Consider the following 26100-nt stretch of genomic DNA (forward strand, 5'->3'; position numbering starts at 1 on the left):
CTCTGATCCGATCGTCGAGGATAATTTTCGAACAGCATCGGGAGCACGAAATTTCTCATGATTCCGCCTGTCTCTGATTTACAGGTGTCCCGTGGTGGAACGAAAGAAACGGGACGTTGCGTAACGTTCTTTTCTTTTTACGTAACGTCGCCGAGGAAGAATAACAGGCAGTCAATTGGAAAACAAACACTGGTGGAGATAGTTCTGAAAGATCTACTATTAGAGTAACACGAATGGTTACCGAAAGCTTCGACGAAATAAGGTTGATTAAAACCATTAAAATGTACATTTGTGTATCCTTGTTCGCGGAAATTCTCTGACACGGTTGTTCCAATTTGTTTCAGTATCGTGTTTAAGCTGTTTAAAGGACACGCACACAGCAGTTCGTGTTACGTCAGGCGTGAAACTCACCGTTTAATTGTAAATGATTCAATTCAGCAATTAAACCGCCATACATGTTCGACCGGCGAAAAATGCAACGGTGTCCCTCTGATCTATCCGTCGTCGAGTTACATCATTGGTCGCGAATCCAATAATAGACGATAATGAACGAACCGGCTTACGGTCAGCATTGTTGAATACGATGGGAACAGTCGATACAACAAACTAATTCGTCCAACAATCGTCACGTGATAAAAACATTCTATGGTTCCTCGAGCCCGTGAAGGAATACACCAGAAGGAGAGGGATCGATTTCTCATTGCAATTCGTCGAAAGGTAAACGCGGTTGCACTCGTGGAAATGAAACACGTAAATGCGTTGTTACTTGCATACTCTCGCAACGTGATCGATCTTAGTCACGACAGTTTTATTCATAAAATTCTATGAATCACTCAGTGCATTCTTACGGGATTAATTGTATATATTACACAGGATGTCCTGTAATATGTAGCACTCGCTTCAGGGATCGTGAATTATATTCAATGGAATAATAATTCTTAGAATTCTGATTGGCTTTGGGTATTAAAATATCCCTCAAGCGAGATCCTGTATGTATGCGTTATAGGCTGTAGTATCGGGAGTTAAATTGTTTTTGCTTCCTTTTTTTTTTTAGTAATACACAAAAGGAAGGGACGAAATAAGTTAGAAGCGAACATAACGTTGGATATTTTCACGAAGGTCACGAGCGTGAATTGAGGTAATCATTTTGTTTATTTTAATGCCTGCTGAAAAGGAATAAAATTAAAGTGACAGCTCTAGAAGCAAGCGTCACAATTCTCACGGTAATACTCGCTTCACGGCCGCTTTAGCAACATAATTAAACGAGCGCCGAGGATATGTCTTCAGCAGCCAGCCATTAGAGAGGTTCCTGTGGTTGCTCAGTCGATAATGCGTTTAATGCGTCGCAAATACGTTTCCGGGCGTAGACAATACGTTGCCCTTAGGTGTTCCGATGCGTGACGCATGTTCGGATGAGGATTGCCACACAATCGGACACAATCGACAAGGTCCACGTCCACGCGAAGAGGGGGTGTCGAAAACAGAAGTGGGTCACTAGCCGGAAAAGTAATGTGGAATTCAAATCATCGAGATCGTTATTTCTGAATTCACGAAAAAAAAAAGGTTTATCTAAATCCCAGTCTTCTAGGATCTATTACTCAATTACGCAAATATTAATTACTACTATATTTTACTAATAACACTTCATGACAACGTATACAAAATAATTCTTTTTTTTGTCAATCTTCGCGGTATAAATAGTGAATATCGATTATGACATACAGTATGTATATAGGAATCCTCTGAAGTATTCTTCAAATGTTTATTAGTCGTTAAAAATGCATACAAAGAAGTGCGGAAGATTTGTTAGGTTGTATATATTTTTTACAAACATTATCTTAATATACATCATTGCAGCTGACTTTATCGGAATGAAGAATCCAGGCCGCTTTACTCTCACTTTATAATGTTGGTCACTATGAGTCTAATCCCTACTGATGCAGTCAGCAGTCTTCTTTATCAACAGCGTAACCCTGAAAGGATAGGTTAAACCAAAACGCATTGTGTATTACGTTTTCGGAAACGTTTGTGATTATTGCGTTATCATTTCGAGTGTTATTTACTGTGATCATTGTATACTGATAATACATAAGGAACTATGTTGCGAGTCGGAATTAGAACTGTACGCAATGCCCTAGGAAGCAGAACTTTTGCAAATGCACCAGCTCAAGAACAAGCAATCTCTACCGCCTTTAAAGTTCAGGATCTAAAAGATTTTGACGATCGTGTCAGGAAGTCCAAGGTACCTGTGATCGTTGATTTCTTTGCAACGTACGTATCGTATTATATTATTTTTAATTGTCAAATTGTTTACACAATCAATAACCTGACATGCAATATTTCTTGTAGATGGTGCAATCCATGCCGTATGTTAACACCACGTATAGAGTCAGTAATTGCGGAAAAACAAGGAAAAGTTTTGTTAGCAAAGGTTGACATAGACGAAAACAGTGATCTTGCTTTGGACTATGAGGTCAGTTTTTTATTGTACATTGTATTATATTAAGTTTCAGACAATTGTGTATCCTACAAACGGATAAAGTCTACAGTCTTTTTCTTACTGACATTGATGCCCTAAAAATTTGCACAGGTTGGATCTGTGCCAGTATTAATTGCAATGAAGGATGGAAAGGTTCTAGAACGAATTGTTGGCCTTCAAGATGTAGATAAACTTAAACAATTTGTAGATAAGTATTCGGAATCATGAAATTTATTTTCATTATGATTCGCCATTGAACAACTTAAGTAGTCAATGGGATACTTGTATAATATTTTGTACAAGGATACTTCCTATTAATAAGTATGAAGTACAAGTTTTTAATAATGTATAGCCTTCAACTTTATAAACTGTTAACTTATACGGAATTGTTAAACTGTTAAATAAACCATGTACGTATAATAAACTCATAAATTTTTTTATTTACAAATATTTCATATGACCATATGTATGACAGAGTTTATTATTTCCATACAGGACAAGAACATGTAATGACTTACTATAATTTGAGTAACATTTTTATGATTACATTCGCAACAAATGCAGAAGATATTACACGAAGAAAACATGAAACTAAAAATTTGTCCACAAACTATACAGAAATATGTTCAAATTGAACATTTAATACTTACTTTTGCTAGTAGGATAGTGTAAGATACAAAATGATTCGTTCAATTTCTTTCAGTACATGCTGAGCTAATTATGTTTCAGTAGGTAAAGCTTGCAAAAGCTTTCGTGCCCTTTGGTAAGCCACAGTCTCTACTTCATCTTTGTTCTCTTCATTCTCCTCTACTTTCTTCATAACATCCATTCCTTTTTTTAACAGCTGTTCCCTGGCCATTCCTTTGCACCCTTCAAAATATTCTAGAACCATGGGAAACACATCATCTGGAATGCAAGTTTCATCTAGCAAGTTATCTATTAACCAAATCTGTCTTAATTTCTCAAATTTCCATTCACTTCTGGCATGTTTCCACTGTAAAGAAAGAATCATGTGATTAAAATACATATTTATTTAAAGTTTTATATCAGGCTAAAATCTGGTTTGACTACCTTAGAAACATAGTTCAGTCCTTTTTTCATTGCTTCCAATCTACCGGCTTCCTTCTTTTCACTTTCTTTTTTTTCAGCCTTTTCCCTTTTCATTTGCCTCTTAGAAGGTTGCTTTGGCTTCTTTGTATCGCTTTCCTGAGTTTCTGTGTTGTCCGAGTCACTGTCAGCATTTGCAGAACTGAGGAAAAAAAATATTAGACATTTATATGAGTCTACCGTTCTAAAGAGGTAATACAGGTGTAAGTAATTTACCTTGATTTTTTAATCTTTTTTGGAGAAGTGATTTCGTCATTTTCAAAATCATTTTCCTCTCTATCATTCTTGATCTTCTTATCATTAGTACCATTTAAGTTATGGCCACTGTTTGCTTTTTGTTTCCTTTTCCTTCCCTTTTTCTGTATTACATTTTGCTCAACAGTTTCCGTTAATTGATCGTTATTATCCTCTGATGCATCTGCAACGTAATTTAATTAATGCAGTTTGTAAAAAGTTGAATAAAACGTGTTTTTTCAACGATATGCATCCCATGTAACCTCAGAAGAACTTTATTTTATAAACAACTCGAAATAGTGTTGATGTCACTCGTATTACATCGATTATATAAAATTGTTAAACGTAGATGAAAATTTCTGAATATTTACCTATTGATTTATCTTTTTTTTTCGTCCTTTTCCGTGATTTCGGATGTTTAACCTCAACTTCTGACGTGCCATCGGATCCCATCGCATGTACGCACTAAAAAATTATTTTATATAAAAATGTAACAACAAATTTGGAATATTAAAATAAAATTCTTGAAGCTATTATATTTTGAAACTTGTGCAATACATATAAGAAAACATAGAAAACTTATATCCACTCTTAAAATTGATTATTGCCGTACATGTGGATACTTCAGCCTGTGATACTGAAGAATAAGAGCATCGAAAAGAGCAAATCAGGTGGTATAGTATATTTATTTAGGAAAGAAGACTAAATTGAAACAAATATAATGACTTGATCTACAAGATCTGAGTATATTTAAATGTAAGACAAATTTTGTACAAAGTAAAACTACCTATTAATATATTTCTACTTCAACGTAAATAGGTGTATCTAATATATATATTTATTACTCGGAAACTGGTTGTGTTTCATCACGCGCTAACTCAAATTATTTTAAAAATGATACGTGTAAAGTTTATTGAGTCTGTATTAACTAGAAGTGGAAACCCAATGTGGAAAAGGTGCATATATAAAAGTATAAATATAATGTTAAATGCCTTTTTACCCAATTTTAAAATAACTTGAACCTATGAGGTTATGAATCATAATGAATATTTAATTTGATAATCAATAAACTTTTAGGACTAAATAAAATTATTACAAGTAAGTTGAACTCTTTGTATTATTGTAAACTTTTTTTTTTAGATATGCGGTTTCTTGTATATATGGTTCAAAATACAGTACCAACACTAAGGAAGATGATTTTGACCCTGATAAGCCTGTGAAATATTCAACTTCTCCAGCTGCAAAGTGGCCTGCTAATGGTTATAATCCAAGTCAAGATGTACCAAAATATCAAGGAATAATTGTATCACTAAGTGTAACAATTTTCCTTGTTTATTTTTGCATACTTAGAGAAGAGAATGACATTGACCAAAAATTAACTAAGAACATGGATCCAGAAGTGGAACAATTCCTCTTTGGACTCAAAGCCAAACAAGACACATCTTTCAAAAATCTAAATCAATGAATGTAGTCTTAACATGAAAATGTAAAATAGAAAGATAGTTTTATTAAATTATATAAAATTATAAATAAATTCTTATAAGGGATATAGCAATTCACCCCATATTATATTACTTATTATCTTATTCCATTCAATGGGTGGATGATGAGTAATTGTGTCTGGTATACATTTACTCCATGTATGTTGCCACGGTGCCAGAACCATTGTCATTATTAATATAATTGGCCTTTCCATATGATGAGAATATAACTTAATATTGACAATACCTGAAACAAATAAATTGCACTGTTAATCGAGTGACGTTAAGAGAGTTAACTGCTAAATATTTCACTTACTGCATGTACTGTATGAATGGAACAACCACTTAAAGAATGTATACACAGGCATAACTTGAAGATAGAATTTCATCCTAGTCAAAAAGCCTCCAAAACCAATCAATGCTAGTCTGAGCTGTAATAAACAATTATTGTACATCTAATAATTATTAAAGTCATAAGAATACTATACACTTTTATGTACCGTAGTGAAAACTGCATAGTAGACCCATGTTGTTGGCATAAGAAACAAAAGAATTGTAAATAACAGAGTGCCCACAAACAATTGGTCAGGTTGATACTGACAAGAATCAACTCTCTCTCTTAATGGATTTTTCTTCTTGCCTAGAAACAGTCTGACTAAAGCTGTGATACCCTTTAATTGAATGTTGAAGAGCCTAATAAAAGAATTGAATTAATAATTCAATTGTACTTTGTACGCACAGTATTTTATTACCTTGCTGCATACACATAAATACAGTATGCATGGAAGCTAACAAGAGCCAGAAGGTCTGCTGCTATTGCTATTTGAAATGTAATACCCAATCTTCCAAATAATACTAACACCTCAAAAGCAAAATCCATTACAGGTTTCATGAATATCAAAAATGTCCACCATAAGTGTATATGATACTGAAAGAATTTCCCAAGCATATTATTTAGAGCATGATTTAATTTTAACCCAGCTGGCACACCCATTAACCAGTTTATTAAATCTTTGAGTAATGTTACAACTTTCTGTAAAAAATGAATGCATTTAGACATTGAGGTAAACGTTAAATGTATTATTGTTAATAATATAACATTACATTTTCAACTTGCCTCTGCATTATTTAAAAGTATTTGAGATGGGGATGTATATTCAAGATAATGCAATAATAGTTGCAATATAAATATTCCTAGTAACATATCTATTATTAGCGCGAAAACATGATTACCAGTTTTCAATGTAAACCTCTTGTTTTTTATTATAGCTATTAGCATCCATTTAACATTTTCCAACCAGCCATGTACATGTAAACCAAGAAAGGAATATTTTAATAGTGGTAGTAATTTGTTTGTTATTTTATTAAGCAGAAGAACTGGATAGAAATATAGAAACATGTGATAGACTAGGAGAGTTTCTTTTATATACGTGAATTTTCCTTTCTTTTGTAATTCTCCTTCAACTTGCTTGTTTTGTACAATCTTCATTAATTCATAAAAATGATCTCCCGTTGTTGCTTTTTGATCGAGCAATTCTGTTTCTCTAAGTGCTGCCTGATTATATACTGCAATTACTGTATGGCAATGTAAGGTTGAAATCTTTTTATTGTTTATAGTAATACCCCTTATACCATAATCGTAATTACTTTTTCCAGAACAACTAGTACGTAAAAATACGTTAAGCCAGTCTGTATATTTTTTATCTGTATGTCCTCGTTTCTGTTCTATCCCAGAATAGTATCCAATTATGTTAGTGTTCAATTTCACTGTTCCCAAATTGTCTACTGCACATATTCCAATTACATAAAATTTCTTAACTCCGGTGTTCTCATCATACAGTACTTTGCCAAACAGGTACCCTGACTTCTCTTTGCAGAGACTGTTTGGTACAAAAATCAACAGACTCTTCATATTTCTTATCTAAAGTAAACTTAATCTATCAAAAGTACAATTAAAGCATTGTACTTAAATAAGTTCCCCATCATTTTATCATTAACAACAAAGCAGCTCTCTAATACTGCATATAAATCTTCAGTGGTGCTCAATATTAATTCAAATCCTGATAAGGTTCCCAAGATAATATTGTACTGTATATATGCATATGAATGATAGTAATGTAAAGAGTAAGAAATTCAAAACTGTAGTCTGATAAGGTTGCACTTTTAAATTTTATAGTAAACTACATGTTTGGACAAATTTGATTTTTGATTGACGATCGCTGATTACAGCTGAAAGATGCTTCAGGAGACACGACTTCAGAACCATTCTATTTAGTTTTTCGCAGTTCGAAGGAAATCCAATCCGATCTTATTTTCTTGTGTTCTTGGTCGACGATATGTTGACAAGCGGTCAGCTGTTTCCGGTCTATGAAAATACAGGTGGCTCAGTAAAGGCCCACGAAAAACCCGGCTAATTGTTTTTAATTAAATAAACAGCGGTTCGACTTACGGGTCAGAGTAAATAAAGCGAGTGTAATGAGGTACTAACGCGCGGTGATTGTTCTCCCTTAATTTCCTTTTGGTTGTCACGGATAATGTTGAAAGAAGAGCTAGAAGCCACCACGCTGAGAAATGCTGATAACTCGCACACGATTACGCCGGACTCAGGAAGTAACGACGTGGCCAAGGAGTCGAGTCAGAGGCTTGTGATAGAAGACAGAGTAGCCAGCAAAATGTTCTCGTACGCGAGAGAAATTTGTTTTTTCCTCGCAGTCACCTTCACAGCCTTGACTGCGCTTCACAGCTCGTAAGTTTTAGGTTATGTCAAATCGTCAATTAATTGTGATCCACAATGTGACGTTTCAATTTCACCCTAAAAACAACGTGACGTCCACGTTTCCGATATGCCGCAACAGATGTTTTCTCGCTTGAATGTGTCAGAAGAGACGACTTTTTTTTAGAATAACGAAACTAATTGTTTATTGTTTTTATTGTAGATCACCCAAGGTGTCAAAGCCACCAACAGCCAAGCCATTCTTTAATCAAAGTTCCATTGTGCTAGATTTTTACAAAGGTCATGTGGGAGCTGTGATAGAAATGGTTCGTGAAGCAGATTTTAGTTTTGTTATGTATTATGCTCCGTGGGATGCTGAGAGTCAAGCTGTGCGTCCAGAATTTGAAAAAGTTGCTCAGCATTATGATACACAGGTATCTTCAATTTTATAGTTGTAAGTGTATCCTTCTTATTTTCTGCCGTGACATTAAAATATGTGTCATTTCAGGTATTTTTTGCTGCCATTAATTGTTGGCATCCAAGCTCAGAGTGTAGAGCTCAATATAAAATTCAAAGGTACCCTCTATTAATGCTGTATCCATCAAGAGATTCTGGTATACAATACAAAGGAATTCGTACTTCACAGTACATGATTCGTTTTCTTCATGCGGTCATGAATCCAATTGTTAGGATCATTCATCCAGAACAACTGATAGAGTTACTTGTCAATTATGATGTAAATATGAAAACATAATGTTAAATTATTATTCATAAAATAAGTGAATAATCTGTGATCCATATTGCAGGCTGTGGTGGTAGGGTATTTTAATTTTACAAGGTTAGACAGAACACCTGGTTACAAAGAATTTCACAAGGCTGCTATCAGTGCTTTAGAAAGTGATCCTAACAGAGAATTGATATTTGCTATTGTTACTAGTAAATTAGCAAGTGAAAGAGACCATAATATTTATACATTTCCGTCTGCAAATTTACTCATGTGGAATGAATCTCTAGTAAGTATATAAACATGTTTTGCAATTATACACGTGGCAATAATATAATTCTATATGGGATACATACAGCAAAAACATTTGCATACATATATAGGACGATTAAATGAGTTTGAGAATTCAAATGTTTAGAGGTATCCAGAAGACTCTGAATGGACTTCCGAAAACATATTAAATTGGATTAGGAGCTCCACTCATCAACCAGCACTATGGCTACAGCCTCCTGGGATAAAAGCACTAACTTTAGCACCATATCTGAGAGAGGGGCCTGTACTTTTTCTCTTCACACCTCGTAATCCTCTGCTCCTTGAAAATTACAATTATAATTTGGTAGGTAGTAACATAAAAGTAAATTTGACATCCAAAAGTTATATAATGAAAATAACATTGACCCTTCAGATTAGAGAAATTGGACTGCAATACTATAACTGTGCAGACAATCTCTTGGCTACAGATATAATCGAACGTCTCAAACTTAATCGCTGTACAGCTGTTAGTAGGCACTCTGGAAGGAACAGACAATGTAGTAAAATCTTAAAGGAGAACAGGAATCTGTTAAACCAATCTGTTGTTAGTGTTTCGATTCAACGATGGATTAATGATAGCTGTTGTGCGAATATTGTAATGAATAAATGCTCTCTATGTAAGAAAAACGTATTAAATGGTGCTGAAAAGGAATCATCCGTTTGTAAGCTTGATTCTGATAAAGCAAGCGATGTGTGTAAAGGTGCAGATATTTTTAAACTTTCTACTAGAGAGAATCTACAAGAGAAATATGAAATTTGCTGTAACAAGGCTTATGTATCGGCAAAGTTACAACAAGGATTTAAAACTAGAAGGTAAAAAAATGTTTATTTCATAGATGTTATTCTTTAGCTGTTATATTGTCTTCTTTTTTTAGTCACAGGCAGACAGCATCATTAGCCACTGGAAATGAACATGATGTACAATCTGCAAATGCAGTAAAACACGAGTATTTAAAACAGGAGTGTAAACGGTGGATAGCTGGAAATAAATATCATCATCCTATATTTCCACGCGATTCCCTTGACCACCCGAATTTAAATCTAACAAAGTCAGTCTGTCAAATTAATAAAACATTGGCCCTAATAGCAATCGATAGTTTGCATTACTTCCATTTCGCGGAAGGTCTTGGAATAGACGTTTTAAAAAAGAAGGATAAGACTGCTGTTGTTATATTAGATGTTGCTGTAAGTATCGGCGTCCATTCTGTTTATAACATTTGTATATGTTCGGTGCGTGCGTGCGTGCGTGTCTTTGCAGATATAATTAACGTGTAATTATTTGTTTCAGCATGAAAGTCAATACGTCATGCAGGACGATTTTAATCGGTATACACTTGTACAATTTATAAATAATTATACTCAAGGCGTTTTACAACGGACTCTACGCTCAAGTGATTCAAGACGTTTCGCTCAGAAATTCAAAAGCAATATCACTTGTGAAACAAAAGATTCACGAAGTATCTGTATCCCAGAGCTAACTACCGAAACCTTCTTGGATACTATTCTAGATCCACTAAAGGTAATGTATTAAAAGAAGAATCAACTTCTAGAGTGAATCTATAATTAGAACATATATTACACTTAATGATCTTTATGTAGGATGTGGTTGTGATGTACCACTCTCCTTATTGTGCATTTTGTAGCGCGATTTCATATACATATTTAACAGTGGCTTATTACTTGCGCAAAATGGATCATCTTTCATTCGTCGGGGTTGACGGTGATAACAATGATTTGCCGTGGGAATATAATATGAATCGATTCCCATCCATCCTATTCTTTCCTGCTAAAAGGTAACTGCAATTAAGTCAAACTAATAGAGTTCTATAATAAGTTCTTTATCCTTACTGTTTCAGAAAAGAGGATAGCACAGTGTATCCATTTTCTCTGCCAATTACCATTCCTAATCTCGTTAATTTTGTCTTGGCGAACTTGGATGGGCATTCGCACGTCGAAGCTCTTGTAAATATTTGTCAGTCTGGAGCTGGTGAGCAACCAGACGCTTGTATTGCTCGAACACGATGGCTGTGTCTAGACATTATAGAACAATTGCTTCGTGATTATCGAAAATTGATCAGACATATTAATTTACTGGGAAGAACAGGTGCTAGGAACAGGAGAAAAATCATTTTGTTAAAGTTAGCGCATATTAAGGACGTACACTTGTTGTTAAGCTCTACCGTCGATCTCAGAAAGGATCAGCATAAAGCGAAGCTTATTAGAAAAAAATTTAAGAAATATTACAGAAATATTAGATTATTCGAATTAGATAGTAAAATGAATAGCATTCAAACTGCAAATGCTATTCCGCAACAAAACCTTTCTGAAAGGACGACGATTAGGACAGAATTGTGATATAAATTTAATGATAGATATATTCTGGTAAATGTTATTTTACTTAAATTATTTCATGACCTGATACTGGGTGTACAGTACATACCTCATGAAACTTTTTATTACGGAAAGGTAAAATGCGCCCAGTTAATCTGTATATATCTCGTGCAAATGAATACGGAAATATGTTTAAACACTTCTTTGTCTGCTTTTGTGAGTGTATATCGCGAAGAAGGTGTATGTCTCTCTATTATTTCGATACAGAACATTCCCACTTAATACTCGGAATAGAATATTCAGTTACATTTGGAAAGTTACTGAAAATTTTGTGATGCGAATTGAACTTCATTAGGGTATTATGTTTAATTTACCAAAGTGATTTTAATTTTCTATCGTTGAATTTATACTATTTGCGGGCAAATCTCAATTATAGAACAATACAAAAATGTAAGATTTCTTTTAATTTCACATTTTTTATACTAATTTTTCAAGAAGAATATATTTATGGTTACTATTCTTGTAAAGATAGTAACTCATTGATAAGACTATTTTTTCCAGTGCATCATGGTTCTATATATGCACGGAGTGTACATACATACAGTAGAATTACTCATCTTTGATTAATATTCATGATCTCTAATGCCAGAACAGAGAAATGAAACTCACACTGTCACAGACATAAAGCAACAAGAGGTGGCACATGCAATAAGCCTTAATTTCCACATTGTGTTTTCTAAAACATTAAATACTTGCAGACAAACTTAATGAGCTCCAACTCTTTGTGGAGTGGTAACTATATAGTTCATCTCTTGCCTAGTACAACTCTAACTTTGCCTGTTGCGCTGTGTGATTTGAACATACATTTACTAAAATGTGTGTGACTTGTACATTTGTGTAAATACTGTTATACACAATAATAATAAAAGCTATATGTTGATATATGAAGGTAGAGCAAGATATTTTATGAATAATCATTTAGTGGTCAGGGAATTTAAAAGAAAAAAGAACTGATGTAGCAAACATTAATCAACTGCAACAATTTCAAGAAGAGATAAAAGTTTGATTATTAGTTTCTAATTAGGCAAAAAAGTTAATTGATAGTGCATCGTATAAAGAGTTTAAACACGATTCAAAATCTATGGACCACCGTATCATAACCTTATACGTACGAAGATCGGATTAAACGTGTGATAAAATAGCGTGGGCCGAAAGTGGCCGATGGGTCGCGTAATCTTGCGTTAGTCATTCCCCCCGTTTGCCTGATTTATTTATGGGTTGGGCTACTTATTCGATGTAATGAAATTCCTAGTAAAATGACGCGTGATAAGAAACCTGTTTCTTCCATCGATTTGCTTACTGATTTCTGACCAATGTATGACATTGAATCAATGAGTCGCTAATTAAATTCTTTACAATTTTTATGCTATAATGAAATTAGAGCATCATTTAAATTCAATTCTTAATCATCCGTTGTCCAGTCTCTTGCTAATAATATACTTGGCTTCCGTTAAATCATGGGCAAAAGAATTGCACGAGTTTTGTAAATTTTTTACACGAAGATGAACTGCTTTTCAGAGGATGCATTGATAATCATCATTTGGCCGTCTTAACGGTAAATCTTTAGCTGTTGTCATATTCAGGCGATTCTTTTTATCCTGAATTCATCATTCACGATGCGAAAGTACAGTTAGGTTTTACGAAGTGCATAGAAACACGAAGATAGTATCTATTACGCGAATATAAATAAGTTTAAAGATGTAATCCGAAAACTGGAACATATCAATTTCCAAAATCAAAAGGGTGTGTATAAATCAATGTCATAGATTATGACAAGGATAATCGTACATAAAAATATTCTTTATTGCAAATACGTGTTTACAGATACCAATAATATCTTGCACCTTTTGTGAGATAAATTACATAACAAGTGTAACAGGAAAATCAGATAGTCCAGAAAAATGGCAGAAAGAAGATGGCGCGATGTTTGATCAGGAATCTGAAAACTCCAGCAAAATTAAATAAGTACTTAAAACACTACTTCTTTTTCATTAAAATACTTTAGATAACATCTTAATTTACTTCACAATAATCTTATTGTTGAAAAGTAACTGTTTTTTCATTTTAAGGGATAATTTTGAAAATAGCATCGTAAATAAAAAGACGAAGTACTGACTCAGTAATCGAAACATTCAAATATATTAATTGTATATATCATGTTTAATTTTGTAAGTTAATCCTTTCAAATGTTTCTGTTTCACTTACTAAATGTACAATAGCAAAATTTGAAAGTTCGGTGAATCTATGTAATTCTAGATATCAAACAAGATAACTTTAATCATTATGTTCCTCTGAAACCTCGGAAGGGAAGCATAACAGCAACAATTTCCTAATTATTTCTTTAAAATATCATTATTACCAAAACAGAGAATCGAAATATCATTTCAAGTCCTTTATCACATTTCGTTTCGATTTAAAAAGGAAAAAAAAACCCATCGTTTTCACGGGAACTTGAGCGCCACCGAGCGGCAAGGATGTTGAGACGAGGAGCGGAGGTAGCCTGGCCGGAATGGTAGTCTCCTTTCTACCTAGAATCGCAACCGCATGATCTTATGTACTGTGTGCCGCTGACAATGAGCCGCGGCGGTGACTGTGATAAGTGATCGCGTACCCTTCCTCGTCGCTAAACGCGTAGTGGCAGTGGAGAAAGATAGTACGTCGGCCAAGGGAAGAGTCTGACTCTTGATGACTCGCGCTTTACACAGGGCGCAACGTAGCCGGAGCTCACAATTATGTTCGATGTACCGCCCAAGTTCTACGAGCTGTGTCGCCTTTGTTTATCGTCGGACGGTGTCAAATTGTCCATATTCGAGGAGGAGGGCGCCCAGCGAAACTTCGCCGACAAGATACTAACGTGCCTCTCGATCACGGTGAGTCCCGTCTCGTGTTTTCACCGGGTCCTCGTGCCGTTGCGATGATAAATTAGACGCGACCATCTGTGGTCCTCGCATTATCACTGTGTCTCCCTCTCTCTCTCTCTCTCTCTCTCTCTCTCTCTTTCTCTGTCGCGCGCGCGCGCTCCCATTGCTCTCGCCTCGTCCGGCCTCCTCGTCCCTCTACGTCTTACGTCGTATACAACTGTCTCTTTTCCACGCTCGCCGTCTCCTCAAGGGTGCGTGCGTGTGTGTGTACGTGTGTGGTGTGTGTGCGCGTGCCACGGGAGAAAGTTTGGCAAGAGATGTGTCCGCGAGATAAGCCGACTACACACGGGGGGGGCATTTAAAATGGCAGTGATAAGCTCTCTGCTCCTCGCTTGTTGCGAATCACACGAGGGGGGAGGGGAGCAGCTCCTTATTTAGACGGCCTGTGTTATCAGGTTTCACACGCGGATTCCACGAGCCGCTGTCACATTTCACTCTGCTCCCTGCGTGCTACTCCTCTCCCTCCCGTAATTCGTCTTCTTGTCCACGGTTCGTTCTATGCCCCTCTGGAGGAAAGCTCTGCTTCCGTCCAACCTACTTTAATCGACAGATCCTTCCTATACGGCATCGCAGTCTCTCTCTCGTGTGAATCCTTGTATTGCACTGGACCGATATTTCGAATGACCGTATTTTCTTCACCGGAAACGACAGATATTATTTCGTATCTTTTTGTCGAATCTGAATATTTTTTTTTAGAGATACACCGAATGATTGACAGGATCGAATGATTGTTTATTCTTCTATCTATGAATTATTAATTCAAGTATAATACTCTAAGATATGATAATTTTATAATTTGAGCTCACTTACTTTGAAATAGATTAGAATTAATCTCTAATTTTTCTTTCAATGTTAGACCAGATTTGTCTGATTTTATAAAATAATATTAGTGTACATGAATCAAATAGTTGAATTTAATTTGATCCATAAGTTGTGTTAAATAATGCTAGTTCTTTGATGCAGTAAGAGAAGATTTGGAGTCATTGTAAAATGAAGTTTGTTATTGTAATTTATTCAGGTGAAAGATGGAGATTCTTTGCCACCAATCATTTGTCACCGATGTGTGTACAAGTTGGATGTACTGCACAACTTCCGTGAGGTGTCACACAAATCTGATGTCATACTCAAACAGTACCTGGATTATGCCAAGCAGTTATCATCGCACGATGATCAGGTATCAGCTAAAAATAATTTTTACATACTACTAAGAAAAGTGCACAACAGTGTGTTAACAAGAGTCATGCAATACAAGTGTTATCATACATTGAATAATGAGTAAAAATTAGTTTAGTATTACTGACAGAGGTAGTAGTCATTCCATTCCAAGTAATGATGCAACTGGGAACGTGTAGTGTATGATTGTAGATAAGAATGCTTCAGCCTGTGTATTCCGTGTAATCCTAACACATCTGTAATGTATACAGGATACCATTTATTTGCTTCTGTGCCCTGATATATCAGTAATTACATAAGACATTTCAAGGTTTCCTTCATTGCAGTCAACTTTAACCTTATCAGTTCGATAGTGATTGTATCACAAAAAAAAGTTATGCATAGCTAATTATTTTCCTGCTAGTCAATCCTGAGCAGGTGCAAGGTACAAATATCAAACTACTGTCTCTGATTTCTTGCATTGAATGAAACGTTCTGTAAAACTCAATGAATGAATTTTTACCCTTATTTAAAGAAAAATTAATAAAGTTGTTTAATTGTACAAGAAATGCATCAGAGAAAAACCTGTTGTTCGCTTTGTTTGCAGAAGTCTTTCTCCACTGCCAAAGTAGCAGGCTTAAGCCCTCTACAGTCATTTCTCCAGTTGAACAAGACATTGTTCAACGAGGAGCCTAACTCTCCGGCCAGCATTAATCAAAACGTTATACCTCAAACACAAACGCATCATTTGGAGTTGCGTACCAATGATATGCCAGAGCATGATAACATTAAGTGTGAACCAGAGGATGACACGTGTTCGAACAGTTCCGATCCAGACAGATTAGAGATAGAAGATCGGGATGAGCAAGATTCAGAGGGGGAAGAAAATGGTTACGACATGACCATTAACAAAAGAATGAAAGTGGAAACAAGTTACGAAGAATCGAAACCAAGTACCCCCAATCATAGTCCAGTGAATAGAATGGACACACCAGAAAGTAATTGTTCAGATACTAATATTGACCAAGAAACAACAAAACTGTGGCAAGCGTTAGCAAAGTGAGTATAAAATTATTAATGTATGACTCAGAAATGTAAGAACACTGTCTCGTGCAATACAGTACGACTCCATTGATTATAATCTGTAGAATCTAGGTTCAGTTAATTAGACATTCAGAACAAATTGTGTACAAATGAATAGAGTTCCTTTGTCATTAATGGATCGATACATCTAAATTTGTTTGAATATGTTTATTTGTCATGTGGGCAACTTCCTATGATGTTACACACTTACGGATTGGGGATGTTCAAACATGCTGTGTGTGCTTAATAAGTATTTACTTTATGGATTACCAGAGTGTAACTACCACTCACAACAAGTGTAGTGTAGTCCCAAAGATAAGATAACATTGTCATTATGTCGCATTAGACTAAGAACTCAATTATCTACAAAAGTACCTGTATAGTTTTATTTGTACATTTTCCTATTATTAGCACTATTGTATTCTTACGGAATTAAGAAAACATATCTTTTGTTTTCCTTTTTAAGCAGCAATAGGAGTTTAGAAATAACCAGAACAAACGGTGACAAACTGAACAATGGATTCACTGGCGAGGCGACTAATCTTCTACGTTCTTTAATCAATAACAGACAAATTGGTATTACTCCTGTCGATTCGGACAGAGTATCGCCGCAAATTAGGTTTTACAGAGACACTCAAGGGACAACAATTGAACGTACGGTACCTGACTGTTCTGTACTCGGCAATCGTACCAATGTTCCGTGTATAGAAAATAAGGTTTGTACAGTGTAACGTACCATTCAATAGTAATTAAATTGCTGTACGGTTTATTATGGTCGAGGGTGGCTGAAAAACAAACATACGAATTTCACCTCTGGGTCTTTCCAAATATCCTAATCGGATATTAATGAAATATGTAATCTTAGCACATGTAAACAGCAATAAAGGCTGACTTTTTTTTGAGGAGAAGTTATAAGTTGAGGTACCAATTCCGAGATTTATGGAAAAACGGGGAACTTTACTTTCCCTTTATGTTCCCACTCTTTTGACCCTGATCTCCGTGCAAATAATAGTTTTCCATGGGAAGTCCTTGCAGTTTGTTCAATGCAAATACCAGGAGAGATCTGCAGGTATAGAAACGAAGACAGGTCAGGTGACCCTTGGGTGTCAAGGGATCCCTTTTGGGACTATTCAGATCCCATCTGCCTGCAGGTAAGAAACCTGGTAGGCCTTGTAGATAATAGATAACTGGGAAGCTCTTTGTGATAGGCCATAAGCGCCGAGCCCACCATGTCAACCCGCTGTTAACAGATGTTCAGATAAGTTGGGTTTCTATAGATTTTAAAACGTGCTTTGTTCAGCGCGAGGAATTCTCCGATTTCTATTAGAATAAGGAACAGGACTGTAGTATCCTTTGTGGCACTTTCCATTCTATTGGCTTTTTGTCCTGATAACAGGTACCTACAGGGGAATTACTGCTACTTTTCCAAACCCTCGGCTAAAGTACCTGTACCCGTACGAATTTTCAAGCCACCGATAATTTATATTTGTAGTTCCGACACCATCTCGGAACAGTTTACGATCACTTCTTCGAAATTTATTTTAAGAATAAATACTTTGTTATATTTTATTGATTTTTTTTCGCTTTTTAATTAAAGTTGATTCTAAACTTTTGGATGACATCGTACAAGTAATATATGCTTAATTTTTTAATGGCACGAAAATGATTTTGTTTTTTTAATTATATTCAGGGTACTTCCATGGATAGTAATCCATCCAGTCCAGCCAGTATCGGTCGAAAGGAGACTAAGGGCCGTCGGAAACAAAGTTACCCTAGTAAAGCCCCGATGAGTCCAGATATCGTTAATTACAAACAGGAACCTAACGAAGAACAAGCACAAGATTTTACCGCGTGGTCAAATAAAATGAACGTGAAGGTATGATTAATTGCTAATATTGTATTGCTGCGTACACTTGGAATATATATTGCACATACCTCCGTCGTTGTAGGTGGAGGATCAGAAACAACAATTCGATCAGCACAGCGGCAACATGACTAAAAAGGTAGACATGTCCTGCACAAATTGCGGCACCATGACCACGACCATTTGGAGAAGAAACATGAAAGGGGAAATGGTTTGTAACGCCTGTGGGCTTTATTATAAGCTCCATGGGGTGAACCGTCCGGTGACTATGCGAAGGGACACGATACATACGCGTAGACGTAGACCCAAGGGTGAAAAACCGACAAGACATAGAAGTAGGAACTCGAATTGTTTTATATTCGTTATATCGTATGTTGAAATATTTGCGTTTGTCATTCTGTTTTAACGTGGCTGCTTTTTCAGAAAAAGGGGATACAAGTTTGCCACCGCAATCGGAACAAATGGATGCAGAAAGTGCAGATATGTTGGCGGCCTTACGGAGACAAATTCAGCCCCATTTAATGATGGCCGCCGCGTTAACGCCACCACGTATACCTGGTGCCCATCCGCCATCCTGTGCCGCTCAACTTAATTACTCCCTTCCCTTGCCTAGTTACATGATGCATGTAAGTATAAAGAAATTCTTGGTAAACATAATTTAAGTAAATTGTGTTCAGTCTACCCATAGTTCGTCACTGGGGATAGTGATCTTGAGTGGCCTGTCGTATTGACAGTTCATTTTAACAAATCGTTGTGATTTGTAAATCCCAGAACTAACATAATTTTTATAACAGCACGTGAAAGCAGAGGGTCAAGAACAATGTCATTTATCTGGGGAAGCAGAAGAAATAGAAGATGGAGATGAAGAAAATGTCTCGGATGTACCGTTGAACCTCGTTGCAACGTCGTTATCTGAAGAGACACACTGAAACACACTTTGGCCAGCTTCAAAATGACTTCGCTAGGTATATATATATATATATATATAAATATGTATAACAAAGAATCTCTAGACAGAATAGTCTGTCCAGTGATACACAGGGTGTAGAAGACGAGATTGTTCTCTTTATGAATTCTGCCACCGGTTCACGTTCATGGATTCCCTCCTTTTTGAGCTCTCTTTTTCTCTCTATTCTCTCTGTATCCGTGGTGTCGTGGATCGAGGGTGGCAGAGAATATTCTGAGGGTCTATTTCCCGCGAGCTACCAAGCCCGTGGTGCAGAGCGCACGAAGGAACGATGATATTAAATACGCAGTATTAATTACGTGGGTTATTCGAAATATGTACATATATATACACGAATAATACGAAGAATATTTTTATACAAAATTTTGTACGCTTGCAGCTAGAGAGCGACGGGCGAACGTTGTACATACACGCGCAAATTGTTCTTTCGGTGTCGAACGTATTCTCGCGTCGAACAAGAATTTGTAATGGTGGTCGTTGTCTGTTTTCTTAGTGACGTGTAAGAAATGTCAGTCACCAGTGAAAGTGTCTAAGAACGGTGCTAGATTTACTGTTCGGGAATGCTTCGAAGTAACGATGATGTTGATGAAAGAAGAAGAGGATTTGTCACTGAATAATTAGTGAACGAAATTTCACCGTTTTGTTCCACGGGCTTTTAGCTGTCAGTGACGTAACAATCATAATACTCTCGTTGTCTTGCATAATATTAAGTTAAAGAAACGACCCAGCTGAACTTACCTAGTTAAGCGAGAGAAAATGAAAATGATGTATTTTTTAAATCGGCTTTAAGTAAGGGATGTTTCTCGGTTAGGTGGAAGTTTAATGAAACAGAGAAGAAGAAAAAACGGTTGCACGATGCGACGAATGTTTATCGTATAATTGTCCGATACGTACTCGGTAATTTGCGCTTTGCCAAATTACGTTTATGCCAGTATCATCATACTCTAGTGGCCTTTCAGCGATTTATCTCTTCCCTCTACCCTGTTAGCTCTTATCTTGCGCAGTAAGTGCAGATAATATTTACTTACAAGATAAACAAGATCTTAATTTAGACGATGTTAGGTACTTTTTTTTACGTGAGCACGAGACTGCCGGTGTAAACACATTTAATACTGTTTTTTTTTTCTACCTTTTACGTATTATCTACCCTTTGCTACCCTCTAACGTCTCGGAAGGTTTCTTGATTGTTGAGACACAGTCGTCGAATAATTTGTACTTAATAACACGAAACAGCGCACCACCATGTAAGATAAGACTCCGAAAGCAATAAGAAACGCGATGGTACGTAGGATAGATTGTCGTCACACAATACTCGTTTACATGCTCTCTCTCGACGACAATTAACAAACATACAAGAACTTCAGGAAGTAATACTTAGATTACATTCATTTATATGCCGGACGTTAAAAGTAACAAATTTTATTGCTCCACGGTTGCTGCAGGCATTCACCGACTTTCAGTAATTTCTTTTTTAAATTCGTTGCTTAATTCTTTTTTTTTTTCCTTTATATATTTGTGGAAAACAAAAACTGTATAGGGTAAAACTGTGATTTTTCTTCCTCTTGTTGATTAACCCTCTAAGGGTGGATGGTCATTTTAATCCATAGTAAAACTTATATTATATGCGGGTGTGAATTGCCAAATTACAAGTACAGTATTTATTATACATGGTTACAATTAACACACAAAGTAGTTATATTGTGTTCATACAAATCTCTTTTGTGTTGAGTGTAAAAATAGTGTCATTACTTTAACGCAAACATTGTGTAGCTTTGTTACTCTTCTATCATAGAAGATACTATTAACATCCTTAGTGTCTCCATATAAATCTCTGTTGAGCGAGAAGTCGTTTAACTTTTGAACAAGGAAGGAACAGAGACGGTTGCAGTTGGTTCAAAATGGTCCTGCATCCGCCAGACAGGGGGTTAACCTATCACACTAATTTTATTTCTCTAAGGGCTATCACTGATCTACTTTTTCTTCAGATTGTACAGATCATGTGTTAATAAACAGGTATTAAGGGAAGCTAAATAGCACATAATACGATGGCCAGTGCATCTACTCATGTATCGTAATATCTAACATTGTATACCTAAACAACTTTGCCAAAAATAGATTTAGTCTGTGTAACATAGAGTATAGTTAAGGGCATACGATAAAAATTAACGTTTTATCCTTCTCTTTCACGACGTCATGCACAACATTTATACACTTTCTCCCTCATTTTCTCTCCTTTTCCCTCCACCCATTTCTTAGTTTTCTCATCAGTGATATCTCTTGGCAGGGCTGCTGCTGCTTCGCAGAGCTTTCAAATTCGCTTACAGTAACCCGTGGAGCAACTTAGTTTTTAGTCGTTATCCAAGGAGCCTTATGAACACACTTGTATAGGTATATATATGTATATAATATACATTATGTATATATATATATATATGTATACAAGTACACTATTCTATATTAATATACAAGTACCAATGGTACCACTAATCAGTGCTGTTTCTTTTCTCTCTGCCAGAACAATTGTAAATATGAAAGTGAATAATTGGTTTGTGTGATCAATATTTCATGAAAATAGTATATATCTATTTATTTAACAATTAATTACATATAATATATAGACTGTGAATGTTTATGCAGATTCACTTTTTTTTTATAGACTAATTGACAGAAACGTGAACTGAATAGAACTTCTTTCCTCTGTTAAGGGTTTTATATGATTAGGAGAAGAAAAGAAAAATAAAATGGCAAAGTTGCGCGTGAAAATTGTTATTGTATTATGTCTTGCATAATCATTAGCGGTCTAGTAAATATACATAATGGATTTTGAATGACGTTGATTTTATAAGAATGGCACTGTGAACGTGGTATCTCGTTACTGACTACCCGAGTATTGGAGGAAGAGACATAAGCGATGATGAGGTTTCTCACTAGTGCGATCCGAATGACAGATTGCTAAGCTTTCTCTCTCATACGTCGAAATGATCCTTCCATTTAGTGCGTACTCAGTATATTTCCTGTTTCACAAATAGGTTCAGGAGTGACATATCTTTTAAATAAGTCCTGAAGAAACCGTGGACATTGTATCTTCCTTGTTTTCACCATTGAATCGGTTCAAAAAAATAGGAATATAAGTAAGGTGTGGATTGGTGCAATGATTTAATTCTGATTTAATCATAATTATGCTGTTATCTCCACTAATTACATAACTGATTCCTTTAATAAATTTCTTTTTTCAATTTATTTAGAACACTATGAAGTATTGGTTCCATTCCCCCTATAACAAACATTATATTGCACCAATCCTCAGCTTATCGATTTTCTTCTTTGTTTTCGGTACTTCTTTAAGCATCGTGCATACTGTTTATTGTTACAAATTGGATAATTTATCGAAATTACAACGAAACGTTTCACAGACTGTTCTGATCTGGAAATATTGGCGGGGAAAAATTGTTCTGTTTGGAACGTGATACTTATTTAAAAGATACGTAACGCTTTTAGGCTTAACATCTCCTTTAGTAGGGAAACGAAAACGAAAGTAAACGATTATTAAAGTACGTTGGGGCACCTTTGTCGGGCCCCTAGGACCGCCAGTTTTCAATTTCATCGGCAGAAACACTTTTGTGTAGCATACTCATTTTACAAGTGTACCATACGCGAAGAGAACGAACTTATTTATGCAAAATGACATCGATAGACGACAACCATAAAGAAAAATGGACAGTTACTTTGTTAGGCATTTTTTTTTCTCTTTCAGTTGTATTTTTTTTTGTCGGCTCGCGGTAGCTTGTTAAACAACACGAAAAACATTATTATTATTATTATTATTATTATTATTATTATTATTATTCTTATATATATTTTTTATCATTATTATTACCAACGTAGGCGCGTAAGTAGAATATAGGTTTGAGCTCTCTACTAATTCTGAAGAAACTAGAAGATATTTTTTATAATTATTAGAACATGAGAAATCGAGTATTGCTATTATATATTATATATATTATATATATATATATACATACACTTTATCGAGCATCAATTGAAGTAAAAGGTTTTACGATAATGATATGATCCTTTTTTTAAAAAAAAATTAATTAAAGAGTTAGTTGCAGAGACCGCCAGACGAAAGAACGGTTCGTCGTGTTTTTTTTCTTTTCTCTTTTTTTTTCTTCAACAATGGTAAAGAAAAAAAAATAAGCTGAGGCTTCTTATAGAGTTTTTTATGTATCAGTATTCTACGCGTTTGACTTTAGCTGATAAGGAGTTTTAACCAACCACTACTTAAATGAATCCCCCGACGGCGATATTTTTGTCTTTACTTAATTATTAAATTATTTAGTTATCTTCCTACCCCAACCCTCGATCCCTTCCTCCTTGTCCCTCTTTCCTCCGTCCCACTCGACCCCCCTTCCCCCTATTGTCCATGTTTTTGTACGTCTATTTTTACATAAGCGACCCTCCCTGAATATTATTTAAACTGTAATTTATTGTATTCACTGTTTTTTGCACCGACGTTTGCGTAAGACATTTGGCAACGACTGGCTTAATTTATTGTTTCTACATATTGTACTTTATATACGAGGTTTCATTCTTCCCTGCCGCCTCCCCCCTTTTCTCTCTTTTCTCTCTTTTTTTTTTTCTTTTGTAAACGAGTTCATTAGTTCGTACGATCAGGCACTGCGCGCGCGTATGGTCATTCCCTCCTTTCTCTGCGAGGACACTCGGTATATATACATATATTACGTGTATTTTTTTTTTTTTTTGCGGACGAAAATTGTGTACGGTCGATGCTTTAGGTGCCTTCGCCTGGAAATTTTCGTTGAATGATGTTCAAGTAATAATAATAATTGTAATAAGAATATGCGTGTATTCAGCAGCGAACCACGCGTGAAATCGTTTATCCGATCAGTCTGCCTTGAAGCCTCCCCTCGACTTCACCCCTTCATCTTTGTCGATTTTCTTCTAAATCGGAACGACTGTCCGATTCTTGCGAAAATTAATCGATGGAACGATCCATTGATAAAACAAGGTGACACGCGATTCTTCCCTTCTTTCGTGAACTTCGATTTTCCCTCGCGAAAATCAAATCGCAAATGTTAACGAGACCAGACTGCGGATTTAATGCATTTATAGTAATAAAAGATCGTGCGAAATCGAGATCACGATAGAATGTTTTGAGATCAACGAATATTTCATTTTCGATTTTTGAATTTCCCGTTTCTGTGCGAATTCGCCCGTAGAAATGTATATTTGCATAAACATTCGCAGTGTATCAGTTGCGTCGAGAAAGATACATGCGGTGATTATGAAAATGGTCTAAATTCTAAATGAAAAATCGAGAAAAAAAAATTGTACGTATCACTTATTTGGTGTTACATCGATTTACGTTACAATAATATGATTTTTACTGAATATTTCATTGCCACTTTCATCATCACCGGCAGAATATTACGATGAAGAAGCGTGGGTGAAACTGAGGATCGAAGACAGTCTCGAATCGACACGTGGATGCCTCGTAGCCACGCCTTTTTGATGACTGATGTCTAGTGTTTTTTTCTTTCTTGAACCACGAGGCATCTCGACGAGAATATTACGAACGGCGCTCACGAACAAATGTATACGAAAGCCTCCAGAAGAAAATGTGAGAAAAAAAAAAACGATGCATAATTGTATACGACAGAGAGGAAGGGGTTTTCGGGTGACAATGAAAAAAAAAAAGGAGGGTCGTTGACACATCACAACCCTGCTCGGTGTTTGAGTAGGGGTCAATCGGGGCTGCGCTGAGATCACCGACGTTTTCTCGTTCATATGTATATTCGTTTCATTGACAGCGCGACGTTGAATGGTGTTCATTGATATGCATCCTCGTTGACGTATGTGTCTGGCCGATGCATCATCAGCGATACATTTATTCATCTATTGGCGTGCTCCACTGACCTACGCCACGTTTCATCTCGAGAAAAACAGTGTGTACACGATAAATGTACTAGCGAGCGATCGATTATTTCTCTGGGGAAATTGAATATTCACTTGTACAGAAATTTAACGCTTATACCTAGTTAATAATGTTCGCCGTAATCGTCCAAGAAGCTATTTGAATTTTTTCATTTGAAGTGGTGTGTCACTTCATTGAAAGGAATAGTGGATTGCTGACTAGTACGCATGATGTAAAAACAATAACGATACGTCCTGTAATTTACAGCTGTCTCGTTATTGTCTTTACCCCTGTTAAACTTTCCATTTTATTGGTACATTGGAAGCTTTAATGAAACCGAAATTCGAGGAGAACGGTCGGTGATTTCAACGCGGGCCGAACTCGCAGCTTCTGTTCCGTCCGTCTGCATGACCGTAGAGACGTGTTCTGACCATAGGCACACCTGTGGTCGAACTCCTAAGTCACAATTGTATGTAAACTTAATTAATTACATAGGTAAACGAAAGGTGTACGTAACCGAGAAAAGTGTTAACCAATCGCAAACGATAATTGTAAATCGTTGTGTGAATCACGCGACTTTGGACCGCCAAAACCCCTTCCCCGGTCCCATACGCCGAGTATTAAATCTGTACTAATCGACTGAGTATTATTTTTATATCGAGTGTAATATTAATAATGAGTAAATGGACACGCGAGACGGGATGGTTGTATATCGTAAGGCGAGAGGCCCGTGCGGA

At 36.0% G+C, this 26100-nt stretch overlaps 6 protein-coding genes across 7 annotated transcripts; 4 read left to right on the top strand and 2 right to left on the bottom strand.

Annotated features, from left to right (window-relative positions):
• The first annotated feature begins 1501 nt into the window (after window positions 1–1501).
• On the top strand, window positions 1502–2836 carry LOC107193965 (thioredoxin, mitochondrial-like). The gene is made up of 4 exons (XM_015583506.1): window positions 1502–1563; window positions 1858–2271; window positions 2350–2473; window positions 2591–2836. Exons 2-4 carry the CDS (start codon window positions 2099–2101, stop codon window positions 2705–2707), a joined length of 414 nt encoding a protein of 137 aa, XP_015438992.1. The 5' UTR covers window positions 1502–1563; window positions 1858–2098; the 3' UTR covers window positions 2708–2836.
• A 302-nt stretch (window positions 2837–3138) lies between these two features.
• On the bottom strand, window positions 3139–4565 carry LOC107193964 (uncharacterized protein C7orf50 homolog). Its single transcript, XM_015583505.1, has 5 exons — window positions 4434–4565; window positions 4192–4285; window positions 3803–4004; window positions 3551–3728; window positions 3139–3473 (listed from the first exon to the last, which is right to left on the bottom strand). Exons 2-5 carry the CDS (start codon window positions 4271–4273, stop codon window positions 3198–3200), a joined length of 738 nt encoding a protein of 245 aa, XP_015438991.1. The 5' UTR covers window positions 4274–4285; window positions 4434–4565; the 3' UTR covers window positions 3139–3197.
• A 44-nt stretch (window positions 4566–4609) lies between these two features.
• LOC107193966 lies at window positions 4610–5360 on the top strand. The gene is made up of 2 exons (XM_015583507.1): window positions 4610–4776; window positions 4961–5360. Exons 1-2 carry the CDS (start codon window positions 4715–4717, stop codon window positions 5283–5285), a joined length of 387 nt encoding a protein of 128 aa, XP_015438993.1. The 5' UTR covers window positions 4610–4714; the 3' UTR covers window positions 5286–5360.
• LOC107193963 (phosphatidylinositol N-acetylglucosaminyltransferase subunit Q) lies at window positions 5358–7213 on the bottom strand. Its single transcript, XM_015583504.1, has 5 exons — window positions 6419–7213; window positions 6054–6334; window positions 5802–5994; window positions 5618–5732; window positions 5358–5548 (listed from the first exon to the last, which is right to left on the bottom strand). The coding sequence occupies exons 1-5, from the start codon at window positions 7211–7213 to the stop codon at window positions 5358–5360; spliced, it is 1575 nt and encodes a 524-aa protein (XP_015438990.1).
• A 426-nt stretch (window positions 7214–7639) lies between these two features.
• On the top strand, window positions 7640–11719 carry LOC107194073 (thioredoxin domain-containing protein 11). The gene is made up of 10 exons (XM_015583638.1): window positions 7640–8047; window positions 8238–8448; window positions 8523–8750; window positions 8821–9027; window positions 9157–9354; window positions 9424–9863; window positions 9926–10235; window positions 10339–10569; window positions 10650–10843; window positions 10907–11719. Exons 1-10 carry the CDS (start codon window positions 7836–7838, stop codon window positions 11403–11405), a joined length of 2730 nt encoding a protein of 909 aa, XP_015439124.1. The 5' UTR covers window positions 7640–7835; the 3' UTR covers window positions 11406–11719.
• A 2185-nt stretch (window positions 11720–13904) lies between these two features.
• Window positions 13905–25508, top strand: LOC107194175 (transcription factor stalky-like). Of its 2 annotated transcripts, none has more exons than XM_015583746.1 (9): window positions 13905–14311; window positions 15381–15536; window positions 16122–16573; window positions 17064–17313; window positions 18288–18473; window positions 18547–18796; window positions 18885–19087; window positions 19256–19426; window positions 24873–25508. In XM_015583746.1, exons 1-8 carry the CDS (start codon window positions 14174–14176, stop codon window positions 19388–19390), a joined length of 1770 nt encoding a protein of 589 aa, XP_015439232.1. In that variant the 5' UTR covers window positions 13905–14173; the 3' UTR covers window positions 19391–19426; window positions 24873–25508. The 2 variants fall into 2 exon arrangements, with proteins under 2 accessions (XP_015439232.1, XP_015439233.1); XM_015583747.1 differs by having other exon boundaries at window positions 13906–14311; window positions 17067–17313.
• Window positions 25509–26100: the final 592 nt, after the last annotated feature.

Source organism: Dufourea novaeangliae, unplaced genomic scaffold (genome assembly GCF_001272555.1).
Source record: "Dufourea novaeangliae isolate 0120121106 unplaced genomic scaffold, ASM127255v1 scaffold21, whole genome shotgun sequence".
Taxonomy (NCBI): Eukaryota; Metazoa; Arthropoda; class Insecta; order Hymenoptera; family Halictidae; genus Dufourea; species Dufourea novaeangliae.